The sequence below is a fragment of the Aulostomus chinensis genome, chromosome 5 (genome assembly GCF_037954235.1).
Source record: "Aulostomus chinensis isolate RoL2024-O1b breed Wild chromosome 5, RoL_Achi_v1.0, whole genome shotgun sequence".
Classification (NCBI taxonomy): Eukaryota; Metazoa; Chordata; class Actinopteri; order Syngnathiformes; family Aulostomidae; genus Aulostomus; species Aulostomus chinensis.
Genome location: NC_141324.1, coordinates 26151247 through 26166341, shown reverse-complemented (window position 1 = coordinate 26166341; position 15095 = coordinate 26151247). Strand labels below are relative to the sequence as shown.

Sequence of the window (15095 nt, the reverse complement as noted above, 5' to 3'; positions counted from 1 at the left end):
CAGGCTGCCAGCAATCAAACGGCAGGAGGGGCACTTAATTGGCATGATCAGTTTACAAAACGTGAAATTAAATATTTTTCGCATTGAATTTGAGGTAATATGTTGTGGGCTTCCCCAGATATCAAATAACAGAAATCTGGTGTTGGTCTTCTTTTTGACTCCCATCCCCTTTGGTCTGGTGGAGCCGACTGAACGACCACTGCATTTATGATCATTTTGTGGAAAAATAACATCTGAAAGCCTGCACAGCTTTTAGAATAATGAGGTTTGTGGTGAAGGGTTTCAGTGTGGTTATACGTTGCATCATTGGTACAATTTTATTCATGCGAAATTGAAATATCTTTAATATGCTTCCAAATAAAATTATATAATTATTTGTTTGAGTAAGCAGTGCAAATCAATGTCATCAACTTTTATCCACTTTGGACAAAGCTGCCTTGTTTATCTGATGCGGCGTGTTAGTGTCGGCAGGATGGTTACCTGGGAAGAGCTCTTTGGTCGGAGCGCTGATCTGAGCCTGCTTTCTCACTCTGTACGCTACGTCGGGTTTGGATCCTCTCCGCATTGTGCAGAAGCCTGTTGTTTTCTGTACTCCATCGGGAGAGCTCTGGAAGTTAAGCACCTTCAATACATCCACTGGCTCAGCTGTGGAGACCAAAAAAAAAACGAGAGATTCATTTAGCGTGTGATGCTCGGGCAGTGAAATGACATAACGTTTGCACAACAAGCTATTTAGGGAGCATATTTGTCCACACTTTCCCTATTTGTGTGGCATTCCCAAAATCATTTTTTCCAAACCAAAATATGTCCTAGAGCACTTTTTTTTGAGGCACGCTAGTGGCACGGCTCCAAGGACTGCTGTGTTTTTCGGTCAGTCGGTCAACCAATTAGGTCCAACTGACTCATATCTAACTACTGGATGAACTGCTACATAATTTGGTACAGCCATCCGTGAACTAAAGCACTTTTGGTGAACAGCTGTCTTTTCCTATGAGGTTCACATCTGTGGGTTTGAATGTCTGCAGCTATTGGATTGGCTGCTATAAAATTTGGTAAGAGATTCATGGCCGTCTCAGGCTGAACTGTGGTAAATTTGGTGAGTCCCTAATTTGTCCTCTGGCAGTTTTTAAGGTTTAAACTGTCCAAAACTACAGAGTTAATTATAGTTCCAATTATTAGCGCTTACAAACTTGGACATGTTGACTGGTTAAACTAAACTGGTGAACATGACGCATGGTAAACATCAGAATGTAGTTGTTGATGAGCATGTGCAATATCAGATACTGCATTCATGTGCAAGTTTATAGTTTAAAAATGTCAGCTTGTAATATGATTCTATTTTAACATCATCACTTAGCATTATGATTTTTTTGCTTAGCAACAGTGGACTCTGCTGGTACCAAGTGGTAAAATAGAAAACGCTGATGCATTACCATCTCATAATTTCAGAACTGGCGGAGTGCCACACTATTCTACTGGGATTTAAACTGAAACATCGAGAAACTTTTTAACAAAAAGGTAAAAACACTCCACTGTAATCTCCTTCATGCTTATGACTGATCTACAGAGGCTGAGACAATGTCCATCTGGGCACATAGCAGTTGTGCTTGCTAAAATGCAGTTGCTAACAGCTGGCATTACACCAACTGTTGATGAGCAGTAGGTAGTACATACAGATCCAGTCCTGTTTGCCTCTCACGGGATTTCTGAAGCAGCAGTACAAGCTAGCAGGAATTTCTTCTGCTCAAATGAAAACACATCAGGCAGATATTCACAAGTCAGTGTACCATCAAAATGATGTTGAAAAACTGCTATTTTAACCTAAAATGTTGCATCACACGTAGCCTCATTGCTCAATTCTCTGCGAAGAACAAAAGTTGACCTCAAGCAAACACCAAGCTGACTGCTTAAGACACACTTTTCCACAATAACATTTTGACAACAAGAATTCAATATAAATTGAAAAAAAAAAAATCCCACTTCTTGATATATGACTTACACTATGCAGTAGAGATGCCTCATGGTACTGTGGGGTTTGAGTAGATAACACAAAAACATTGTGGCCGAATTTCACAAAACTTGGTGGAAGAGTGTATCATGGACCAAGGAAGATCCCATTAAATTTTGGGGCAGATCTGTATAACATAGTGAAAAGTGACATTTTTTCACATGGGGTTTGGCTGAGGGAACGGCGGTATGTGCACTCCAAGTGCCCTCTAAGTGTTATTATTGAATACATGGGTCAAGCTGCAGCTATTACCGTACCTAATATACTGTGAGAAACATCAAAAGTTCACCAAAAAAAAAAATCTAATAGTACATGGCATTTTGATGATAAGTCAACATTTTACACCAATTGGGCCCTTTACTGCTCATGGACTGTTGGCCAAATCTGTCAGTTTTGAAGATTTGTTCATTTATGAGCTTTGTTGGCAGAGGAGCAGCAAAAATATCAGGAACCATTCAGTAGATGTAATCGCCCCCATCTCCGCCACCACAGTCACCCCCACAGCCAGAAGCCGCAGCATCTATGGGATGATAAAACTCATTGCTGTTGATCACTGGGTCTTTAGAATAAGAGCAGCACACCGTGGGGTAGCTTTACAAGCCTCCACTAAGCTCACTTCTATCAATGGCCCTGGAACTCAAGACTGGAAAAATGCACAGTGCAGTCATAAACACCATTTTTCACTTATTCTCTCTCCTGTCCAACTATGCTCATTCCTGAAACTCATGACTTTTACTGTCTGTCTCTCTTCCCTCTTTTATAACAGCACTTCCCCAACCCCTTCCTCTCCCATTCCCTGAGGCATATCATTACTGATAGCTTTAATATGAAGAATTAGAAGTCCTAACATATTGGCGTACAAGACAGCATCATTTGGAGTTCAATTCATATCCGAAGCACAATGAGTTGCTTAAGAATAATTCAAGGTCATTTTGTGGTGATGAAAATGCAAAAAATAGTTTCTGGTAATGGTTTCTTACAATACAGTATACTTGTATAACAAAAAAAAAAAGTCCAGTTGCCCAAACTTAACTCTTACCTTGACCTGGATAACTAAGAACCTTCACCGACATATACAGTTTATGCTATATAATAGGTATTTAATGTAAATGAACTTGCAATTTGACGGCATTAACCAATGCAACAAAACTTTTGCTCTGATGTAATTTATGAGCATTCCATACCAAGTTATTGATGTAGTTGTCTTCTGTGATTAGCGTAGATTTGTTTGTGAAAGAAGGGGCCTGGTTTTGAAAGAGTCATGGAGAATGAATGGATTATGAACCATCCCCCCTTGAGTTCTTACAGCTTGTGTTTTGATTTAAGTTATTTTGGATGTGACACAAAGGTTCAGCTATTATTTTCCACTGAGTCATGAACTGCTGTTGGTGCAGTATGTTCGCTACTGTACGTTAGCTAGTAGGCTATGTTAGCTAGCATACGTTAGCTAACATAAGGTAACTGGCATACATTACCAAGTGGACATTAGCAAGTATAACAGTACTTGTCATTCAAAAGCTAGTGGGTCAGTTAATGTATGCTAACTAGCGTATGTTAACAAGCATAATTTAGCATTTCTAACATTAACATTGCCAGTTTCCTGCCTAGTGTCAGCTTCAAGTTCCAGTTTCCATTTCTTTATGTCAAGATAACAACACTGTCATAATCATGACACTAAAAAAACAATTTGCTGTCATAGTTTTTACAGACAAAACAATAATTACTGCGTGTGCACATTTGACAATATTAAATCAGTGTTACTTGAGAGAAGCAAACAACAAGGAATAGAGCAAATGATGCTGAAAGGAAACTAATGTAGTTGTAGTACTCATGAAATTAATTTATCTACAGCCTGTCTTATAAAATACTACAACACAGGGGCAATAGCTGTAAACTGTGGAAGCCTAGAATGGTTGTGTTTGGAGTTATTATTATTTTTTAATTTAATGCAAGAATTAGCTCGTGAGCTCAAGATGACATTTAAAAAGTAATTGGTATGCAATCAGCCTCCATAATTAAAAGCAAAAATACATTCTTTTGTCGTTAGTTTGCAGGAACTTAATTGTACAGTGACTTCAGGGGGCTTTTTTGGACCTAAATCTGTTTTATCAGCTTTTTCGGATCCTACAAAATTGCATACTTGAGTAAATATACACAAATCAAACCATTAAACTCTGCACAGAGGTAAAAGCTGTTGTAGTTGTTTTTTGTTTTTTTTTTTTAATATGAGGGAAAACTGCAACAGCAAAAAACAAAACAAAAACAGACATCAGACAAAATCATTAAAAGTTGATGAAAGTCTGAACCAGACATCACATCATTTGTCTTCTCAATGAGCCAAGAGGCAGGAAGTGTCTTCTTCAAAGGCCCAACAATGTCTGAATGGTCAGCTTAAAATCCCACTGGGAAGATAACAGGCTTTATGGTTAATCTCCCTTTGTACAACAAAAAAATTAGATTCATGTGTTTGATACTGGCAAGAAAACATTATGGGAAAAATATTTAAAAGGATCAGATAGAAGCCTGTTTTTTTAAATCCACATTACAGGATATCTCCTCATCTGCTGCATAAACCGTATGAACCAGGAAAAGAGATACACCAGATACATCTTAACCGAAAAAGCATACGCGGCTTGTAATAACCATTTTCCCTCTGATTTGCCATCAATGGAAGAACCATATGTCCTTGCAGAGTTAGACTATACCATTTCCCTCCTTCCTAAAACTTTTTTTTTTCCCCACAGTAAAGAAATGTCAAAAGTAATATTTTTCTGTTTATATATATATATATATATGTATATATTTTTTAAGTCGTACGGCACGTGAAGGCAGGAAGTGCTGATTGTGCTGTTCCGGTCGGCTTTTAGTGATCAAGAGGAGGTCTGATGGGTGGAGCTAAAAGTCCACATGTTGAACCCATTATGGCACTGGCACCACTCGCCCCCCCCCCCCCCCCCAAACTAAAACATACAGGAGACTAAACTGGGAAGGCCTCATCCTTGTTGCTACTTCTCCTGTGACCAGAAAAATAACAGCTTGAGTGGTGAATGAAACGCATTTGATTCGAGGGATTTTTTTTTTTTTTTACTCTTTTGATGTTTTACAGAAAGTCTTTGGATAGGACCGGGGGTCACTCGTGCTGCTACGGGTCATCGAGTGGCACAATTGGGGAATTGTTTTTGTTGAGGGCAACTGACTGAGAAATCAAGCGACACATACATAAGATAATTTTCTTATGATTTCCTAAGTTTAATCATAAAGAAACTATTAAAGCTGTGGGGGGTGGTGGTGGTGGTGGGGTAGCCTTATGACTGACAGAGAACAATTTCAAAGACACATTGTTCATTTTGTCCTAAATGCTACCAGACTTTACTTGAATACAGGCAAAATAAAATACAAATGTGAGGTACCACATGCCAAGTTTTAAGCCTAACACCAAATGCTTCAAGAAAAGAAAAATAGTCTGTGACTCTTCAGAATTTTGTCCCAAGTACAGAGCTACTGGTTCTTGAAAAAAAAAAAAAAATACCCCAAAAACAAAAACAAAAAAAACCTTGGACTAAGGGTCTCTTTGTGAGTTTCAGAATACCTTTCTGCATTACTGCATACCTCAAAGCCTCATATATTCCAGATGTGCTGAATTGCCCAGGACACCCCCCCCCCACCCCACTTCCAACCACCCGCACCCTCAACTCTTCAGCCTCTCTCTCTCTCCAAATTCACTGCTTCACAGAAGCTCAGAAAAACAGGCAGTATCCCAGCAACTTTAAAGACCTCAAATGAGTAGGCATATTCCAGCCAGCGTGCTATTCCTTAAATGCATCCTGAAAATTAAAAAAAAGAAAAAGAAACCCTCTCATCCTTCCACCCTCCAGAAGGGATAACCCATGATACTCTAATGATAAGGATGGAAACCACAGTAGAGAAGACAGTTCTTTCGTGCAAAAGGTAGCAGCGTATTTTCAGGCTATCCACAGCCTTGTCTGAGGGGTAATTTGTCAGTCTCTCTGATTTTTTTTTTTTTTTTTAATGACATCTTCTCTACTGCTGTCGAAGACCTGTGATATACTGTCTGCCATGTTAACCAGCTACTAACATGACAAAGAAGTGTGATTTCTCCAGAGGCGGTGAAAGCATGTTGTGACACGAGACACGCCTGTTAAAATCATGGCAGTCGAGGCAGTTTCGCCATTAAAATACAGCATTTTCAGCTGCACAGACACAATTTTAATCCATCTCATAACTCACTTCGTTGTTTACAGATTGCGATTTTGACTTTTAAAACCCGTGACATTTTGACTTCATCATCTCTGTGGTGATGGTGGAGAGGCTTCTTGAGATGTCTTTTCGTGTCACTGCCACTCAAATGAGAGTTGGCAGCATCTGTGGCAATTAAAATACACTGGAAAGCCTGTAAATGTTTTCTAGCGCATCGTACAATTATGGTTAGCTTAAATATCCATCAGCGTAAAGAAAACTGGGCAATAGGCAAACCATGGCACTGTGGTAGCTATCAACCGGTTATTTGCATTCTTTATCTTTTGTTTTTGGGGCATCTTCCTGCAATATACTCTCATATATTGAAGATTCTTGATGGCGCTGCTATAAAATAGGGCAGGATTTATGGTTGTGAAGTGTGTAGCTATTGTATATTATCCAACTTAAGTATTTTCAACCACAAATATTAACAACTCCACATGCATCAGGTAGACACATGTTTTTTCTTCTTCTTTTGGCTTAACGCTACACTAGAGTATGGATGTCTGCATGACTTCCCTGACAAAGGAAATATCCAAAGAAAGAAGTGATTAATGTGACCCACATATGTGTTTTTAAACCAGTGAAAATACTCCAGATTTTTTTTCCATCAACGCCCCTTCTTGGACTTATTGGAAGCCTGGATGAGGTGGAAAGATGGAAAGATATCCTGCAGGCCAGAATATGAATTTCACTCACATAATTAAGCCCGTTGCATTATATAAACTTGCATTCGTGATAATAATCATAATTTAAAAAAAAAATCTATCTATAAGATGACACCGGGCAGCAGGAAAATATCAGTTTGTAATAAAAGTAGGGGAACCATAGCGTTTACAAATGAAATAAACAATCTTAACCACTGAGGCAACTCCACTGATAGTTTGGTCACATTTATGTGCCTTAAGGGCTGGTGGTTACTCTACGTGCGTCGTGCGTAAAGGTTTTGCGTAAAACAGTTCCCAGTAGTATTTCTAAGTGGGGGAATGGCACACACGCACACACACACACACACACACACGCACACACGTAAAGGTACACACAGAACTGATACTTTTTTGAATAGACGCGACTAGATTAAAGATGAATATAATCAAGCAAGTATATAATTACTCAACTTTACGCACATGACCTGAGGATATGCACCAAGAAGACACTAAATCCTCTCCCTCGCTGACCACACCTAAATATCAGACTTGGTGATACTTGTGAGGAAACTTAAGAGAGAGCAGCATCTTAGTCACTCTGTGCCAAAAACGGGACCTTATGTATCACTTTCAATCTGCCATGAATTTAAACACATTAAACATTTAGGTGAAGTTCAATTCCACTGTGATAAACCCGAAGAGGCTGGCAGCAGCTAAAGTGGGTTATTAAAAGAAATGGATGCAAGTCAAGTGATTAAATTCGGTGTCAGCCAAATATTAATTTAAGGCACCATCGTCAAGACACGTTTCCTCGACATCATGCCCAAATTTTGAAGAAAAACGATAGAATTGCTCTCCTATTAAAAAAAATGTGCAATCTCAGTTTAAATTATCAGCTGAATTTATGACTTTGCTGACTATCCCCTTATCCCTTTAAAGCTCCGGGGCAGACTGCCAGCCTATAAAACGCTGTCAAGCTGACAAGGATGCCCTGGAGTTGGCCACTACAGTGGGTATCACGCAGCTTCTTACCTGCTCTGACATTGGCAGCTTGTAGAATTACAATGATCGTGACAACAGCGGTAAGCGTAGAATCCCAAAGCCACTTTTTCGTTTTCCACCTGGCGGGCCACCTTTGCATCTCCATGGTGATCGCCCGTGGAGGAACTAGAAACGGGCGACTTTTAAATCAAATTCGGTCCCTTCCACAATCCACAAAGAGTGTGCTTATACTAGAGCGCCATGTGAGAATGTATAACGATGTCTCTCACAGTCAGACAGGACCCTTCAGACCCGTTCCCCCTGAAGCCCAGCGCTCAGACAGACTGATGGTAAAGGGCTTTCATGAAAAAAAGCGCAAACCACTCGGCTTCTTGAGGGTTGCGCACAGTCAGGAGGTTGGACAAACGCCAGGGCCGACTGTAAGATACTGACACTGGAAAATCCTCGGTTCATCAAATCACCAGCCGCGAAAGTTGTGCCGGGTCCCGCCCCCCTGTGCTTTGCAAGAGTCTGAACAGCCGTAAACGGAGCATCACTGCGTCCAGGTGCAACATTATGAGGACGCAGAGGACACAAAGAGAGAGACCAAAAACTACCGGACCCCAAAGACTGCATTTTTTTTGGTCCCCAATTTTGAAATAACAATTAAAAAAAATCTACATTTATATAAACATTATAAATATTAAAGAGTGTGTGATTTTTTTTAAAGCACTTTCATAAAGAAATGTAGTTATAATAGGCATGGAGAAATACACATTGAATGCAGAAAATGCAGCCAAATGCAAATTAAGTGGGGTGGAGTTGTTATTTTAGACACTTCCTGAAAGACCAAGAATGTGAAAAGAGAGCTCAAACAGGCTCTACATGGGCCAGTGGTTAATATAAAAGCTTCAGTGGCCAAACTTAAATGTGTTCCAGACTTTCTTTGTGAGTTTCATCAAGGAGCCCTTACATTTTATTTGGACAGAAGGGCTTCTCAGGCCTGATAATAATTAATGGATAAAAACGACTGGAACACAGAATGGAAGCACAGGTGGTAGCTATAGAGTCCTCCCCTTGATTTAGTTTTCCTCATGTACCGATGAAAGGCGGTGCAATGGCAGCTTTGGTCATACAAACTAAAAACACATTTTGGAAAATTTGTAAGTGTTTACGTGTTTTATCACAAGTAGAAATTAGAACCATAGGTTTCGTAGACACTAAATATGTGGAGGGAAACTCTTAGTGCAACATAGTGCAGATGTGGCTAATTAAATAACATTAGGATCATAAGGATTAGGTATACATGCAGATCAATGGCTACATGCCTTCCAGAAATCAAATGCTGTTTTGTTAGTGTGGGTTTAATCAGGTTTTTTTGGACCATGCAATGCAATTTTTAAACTTTCTTTTTTTTTTCAGAAACTCTCTGCAGTGCTTTGTATATTTAAACACATTCACATCTGGTTGCAGCTCTGCAAAAACCACAGTCTTCTTCTGCTGGCCACTGTGGTGGCAGCAAACACCTGCGAACACGTGTTCACTCAAAGCATTTTAGTTCGCTGGTGTTCACTTTTTGCGTAATATTCAACATGCTGTGTCACCCTCCATCCTCATGGTCAAATGCTTTACAAGTGGCTCTCTGCACCAAACTATGACACATTAGGAACCACTCAGGCATCAGTTTCGCGTGTGCCAGGCTGTTTACAGAAGATGGAATGTATGAGTTCTAGAGAGAATGTGACTGGCGGGAGAGTGGGTCAACCAAGCACCAGACTTTGCAACCAGATACTGCTGTTGGAGTCCCTTGTGTTGCCACGAGTGTCAAATCTTCTCCAGCCTTTTCAGGATTGTTTTAGAGTTGCAAATGTTTTCAACAAAACACAAAAAAATGTTGCAATGTGAAATTGATTTTCACTTCCTGTATACAAGTTTCTCATTTCCAACAACGAATTATTACTGTAACCGCTACCATGAGGATGTAATAAAGCCAAAACCATGATGTTTACTTAAGTCTTGTGTATAAACGTACCAGAGCTCAACCATAGCGTTCACACATCATAAAACATTATAGGTTCGAAAGTCAAATGTATTCTTTTTTTGAAGGGGACATACTCCCATCACAGAAATCGCTTTTACCTGCAGCAAGGTTTGGTTTCTTGTTAAAATGACAATAGGTATCGTTTTATTTTTTTGTAACTTGTCGGAATGAAGTCGTAGGTCACACAGTGTCATAGATTTGTTCTCTACGGCTAGCTTTCACTCATTCTTCCTCCCACTGGGGAAGAATTTTCCCTGGAAAAAACATCACTAATTACGAAACATAGGAAGTTTGCAACCAAAACAATAAGAGAACAGTTGTAGCAATCAGTAGCTGTCACCAGGAAGTGTGGAGGGGATGTCAGCGAGGGGAGAAACTGGAAAATTCTGCCCGGTAAAAGAAAAATAGCCTCACTGTCAGAGGAGGCAAAGGAGGTGATAGAGAGATTTAAACAAGAGTGATGGTCATTAGCTTGATGGAGAGTGATTGTCCATCCATTTAGTTGTATTTGTTTTCAGTTACACGTTAGGTATGAACACCTGCCCTTATTGATTGATTCTTTCACCATCTTGCTGGGATATAACCTATTCTGAGATGTATAAAGCTTGATATGTGTGTGTGTGTGTGTGTGTGTGTGTGTGTGTGTGTGTGTGTGTGCGTGCGTGTGCGTGTGTGTGTGTGTGCGTGTGTATGTGTATCACTGGGTAAAACACAATGTAAAATGCTGAAAGCTCTTTATGTGTGTCTTGTATGTCGCACGACAGCAAGAACTGCGGTTTGATTCTGTCAGCTCGTCCTAGCAAAGCATATCATGTCTCTATCATATTCCTTGTTTTCGCATTTCATCGTTCAGTCTGAAAAGACTTAAAAACCTACAACCATTAATTTATAAATTACATTCATAAAAATACAACCCACAATTCTACCAGATCCCTTCTTGTGGGTATTTCTGTAAGCCATTGGTATTTTACAACAGTTAAAGCTCAAATTGCCTGTAGAGTGGGTGAGATGGGTCATGAATAATTCTGTCAGCTGCGTTTGTCTTTCATATTTGACATGATGTAACACACCCTGTGGCTAATGTTTGATTCAACCTTATAACCTGATGAGATGACCTTTTGCTTTCTCAGCAGTAAAAAAAAAAAAAGGGGGGGGCCAAAAGCCTGGTTGTGTTCACTGGTTTTGTGGCAGATGTTTGACTTTCTGTTTCATGCCACTTTGATTCATGTTGCTTGGCGGACAGTGTCAGAACCTCTTGTTCATGTTGCTTCCCGGGACGGCGGCCCAAAATGTTTGCTTTAATTTGAGGAGTCCTCCTGCGCTGGCAGAGAGAAAATATGAACAACTGAAACGAAAGTCTGCAGTTTTGCTTTCAAACTGGACACCGCCAAGAAAATGTACTCCCAAAGCCTCCTTATAGATTCCTCTTTTAAGGGCCAGTCTACAATTTTCAGGAAGACTTGACTTCTGAGCCGCCCTCTTTGTAGGCAGAGGCATATGATTACAACTGATGCATTTAGTGCCAATGTGTACCAAGACGACATTGTATAATTATTCTATTATAAGTATCTACGTACATGGTTCAACCCAGTGCAGCTATAAAAACAATGTCTTAAAAATGTAGCCCACTGGCTTTGTTTTTCTTTTGGAGGGAGCTTTTTTATCTGAGCGCTTTCAAGTTCTCTAATGAAATTCCTTACGGGTGTCTGTCACACCTTCCATCAAATGTTACAGGTTCATTTAGTGACATATATTTTACAAATCAACATTTCCTCAAATGCACTGCAATTTTTGTTTTTATTCTAATATTTGATGCATTTAATACCCCGTACAGCGTCCAGGATTCCTCTGGTCTCATACTAAACTTGCTTTTCTCATATATATATATATATATTTTTTTACAATTTTATTCACTTTCTCCACACTGTGACTCTGAAGCAGACAGAAATTATGAGGGGACAAGATGAACCCATGTCTATAGCTGAGTGGAGGTTCCCTTCATCAATATGCCAAACCAACAGCGCTAAGTAGAAATACAACCATCTTCTCTGAAGTCTTAAATGTTCTCTACCAGATCAGAAGTCAATGTAACCTCAAGAGCCTCCTTGTTACTATGAATTATCCAACTAGAAAGCAGTGTGTGGCTGGCGGGGGAGTGGAGAGGGATGCATACTAGACTCTGCAGACCACATAACGACTGAGTGGAATGTATGTTTGTCTGGGCATGCTTATTATAGGTGCATGTGTACCCAGACAGCCTCACCTAGTGGGGGGTTTAGTACAACGTGGGAAGGTCTCGCGTCTCATTATATTGCATAGTCATCACTCACATGGGAGCAGTGGAAGAGCAGATAAAACACCACAAATTAATACGTCTCATGATTCAAAAGAATTCAAATTTCGAGGTATTTTTATTTTTTTTGTCCCTGTTGCTCCCATTTCTTCCCAAATGAAGACTGCCGATCAGCATGATTCCTGGTAACTGCTCTGCCGCCCGCTGCTGATTCAGGGAGGGCTGTTTGTGGAGTTGCCAGTTGCTTTTTTTCAGTCTGGCAGTGAGGAGCTTCACCAGGGGGACGTGGCCCGAGGGAGGATAATGCTATTTATCTCCAAACAAGCAACCTTAAATGACCAGAGGAGGTGCTACAGCAGTGACGAGGACACGTACTCTCACCCTGTCTCCATTTGCAGACACCCATTGTGAGACAAGGTATGACCACCAACAAGGGGGATGCGACCCCCGTGTTGGTAGTCAACAGAACATACAGAGGCCTTTTATCTATGGAAAGATAGTTTCGCTCGTCCACAGACTGTCTTTGGTGTCTACGTCAGTTCGTTGATCTGAACGGTTGAAGACAGCCTGTGACAGATGGTAGGTGACGGGCAAGCGATTCATCCAATCACCTGCCTAGTATTTTTTTAAAATGGTATGTTTATAACTTCCCTGATGGTTCTGTAAAACAAAGCATCTGACATACCTGGTTGGACAGATGTTGCCAACTCTGAAAAAAAACCATCAAAGCAGGAAATCAGCTCTGGGGTACAGCTGTATAAGTAGAGATCAGCCTTGAAGAGTACCAGAAGAGAGACATATCTGAGATGAAGCAAGGCCATTCCATATTCATGTTTCTTGTCAAGTGAGATGAATGCATTTCTGCGCTGAAGTGAGCAGAGTGTTATGGTGAGTTTAGAGGAGAGGTCTATGATAATCTAAACATGCCCCAAGCATCTTGTATTTCATGAGCCAAAGTCTACCTAAGCCCTGTTTCAAGCCCTCAGCAGTAAAAACTGATAATGGAGAGAGACTGGATGCATGTGGACTAAAGACAAAACCCATCGACAGATCATGCCCCAGGGTGGAGAAGTTAAGGATGTCAAACAGGTCATATTACTGGGGAACTCTTGACTGTAAACTCCAACTATGAACACGAAGAGCAACATAATAAATTCAAGACAGGACTTGGGAGATGTCAGAGCAAAGAAGGGACAAGAGACTAGAGAGGACAAATCAAAGACAAAGTAGAGAACTTGGCGAATGAGGACACGTGGCTTGCCATGCCAATTAGCTGAACTGAATTCATAAACAGAACTGGATTTAGAGCACTGTGGGAGTTGAAGTTTTCGAATGTTCCTCATTACTGTTATTGTCAAGCATAAATCTTGCTGTCATCTTTGATGCTCTGCATAAACACATTTATTTAGAGAATCAGATTTCACACAGACATTTGTACAATAGCAAGTGTTTTGAATGGAAATATTCTGCAAATGAAGATCTATCTTAAAAGAGGAATGGGGTCTGGGAATTAAGCAGTTCAAGGATGTAAACAATAAATTACCAAATCTGTTACATTACTGGATATGAATGTGGCACAGCAACCAATCTTGAAAGTTGCTTTGATTTGGATTTTTTTTTTGTAACAGTTCTTTTCTATTACTTGAAACTTGGACTGTATGTTTTGTAGCAGCAAAGATCCAAATTTGTTTTTGGGATGTGATGGACACTGTCCAAACGTACACGATCAGGACTGCATAATAAAGGTTCCTTGTGTTAGATAACGGTGTCTAGCGTATTATAGAACAGGAGTGAGCAATCCAGCCATCATTTCCTTCATATGCTTCTCAGAACTGTGGTAGAAATTCTAATAAGCAGGTTTTTTTTCTCCTTCTTTTCTACATCATCCCCATTACTGCTAGGTTGAGCTTGGTCCCATCAGGCGTAAACCACAATGAGAGAGGATGTAGTTAATGATGCACAGGTGAGAAGTCAAATAAAAAGCTGTTTTAATGTTTGCCCTCATTAATGCTGATTTGGCATGAGAGGGGGGTTTGAAGGGGGGGGGGGGTTGGATGGGGGGGGGGGTGGAGGCTGATCACCTCTGGATTCTGGTAACGTAGATAAAAGTTTGTTCTTCTTTCCACGTTTCTGCTGAGGAATGTCCGGCTAACTCAGGCAGGAGTGAAAGTTTATGCTGGAGTTAAACGCCACTCTTTGGTGACTCAGCAAATTGCGGCGAAGTGACATCTTAATGACTGGGTGTTCACGCAGGGTCTCCAGTCATAAAACCAGTCACTTTGGAAATTTATGTTCCAACCAGCCATCAACCTTTTGACAGTGGTCTAAAACATATATGTATTTACCCAGCACTATGCTGATCTTTGTACTTGGCAGAGCTGCTGAAGCGGACTGAGAATAACAACATTAACCATTTTTGTTCCAGCAGAGTAAACCTGCTTTGACCTGTTTTACTTTCTTATGAATGGATAACCTTGATTTATTGTGCAAATGAGTAAAAGTTAAGTGGAAAATGAAAGAACCCAAACAAATGTTCGACTAATGAATCAAAATCCGAAATCAAGAGCCAGACTGGCAGAATGATGTTGGAGGATTTGTTTGACACATTACTCTGGACTAATTTTGTACACATAGCTCTTTTTTTTTATTGCATTTTAAAGCCTTGTATGTTTCCTTTGAATATTTATCTTGTCTTTCCAAAAGCTTCCATGTCATGTGATTCAGGGACTCAAAATCAACACCCAATATTACTACTGGACTTGATGAAAGGTGTTGGGTGGTTCCAAAAACAGTCTTGGTCTTGTTCGTCTACTTACTCTAGCCACTGCATAATCATCACATTTGCTTTTTCACATTGCGGCATGTTGT

The 15095-nt window shown here is 40.2% G+C and overlaps 1 protein-coding gene across 3 annotated transcripts in view; it reads right to left on the bottom strand.

Moving 5' to 3' along the window:
- LOC147261933 (collagen alpha-1(XI) chain-like) overlaps positions 1-8244 on the bottom strand; it is an 86037-nt gene extending 77793 nt beyond the window's left edge. For 2 of the 3 annotated variants that reach the window (XM_086204245.1, XM_086204246.1), the window contains exons 1-2: positions 7945-8244; positions 481-645 (exon numbers count right to left, since the gene is read on the bottom strand). In XM_086204245.1, the coding sequence (XP_086060371.1) occupies positions 481-645; positions 7945-8059 (280 nt within the window). In that variant the 5' untranslated portion in view covers positions 8060-8244. Of the gene's footprint in view, positions 1-480; positions 646-3192; positions 3302-7944 lie in introns of those variants that run through there. The other variant, XM_086204247.1, reaches the window with a different exon arrangement.
- Positions 8245-15095: the final 6851 nt, after the last annotated feature.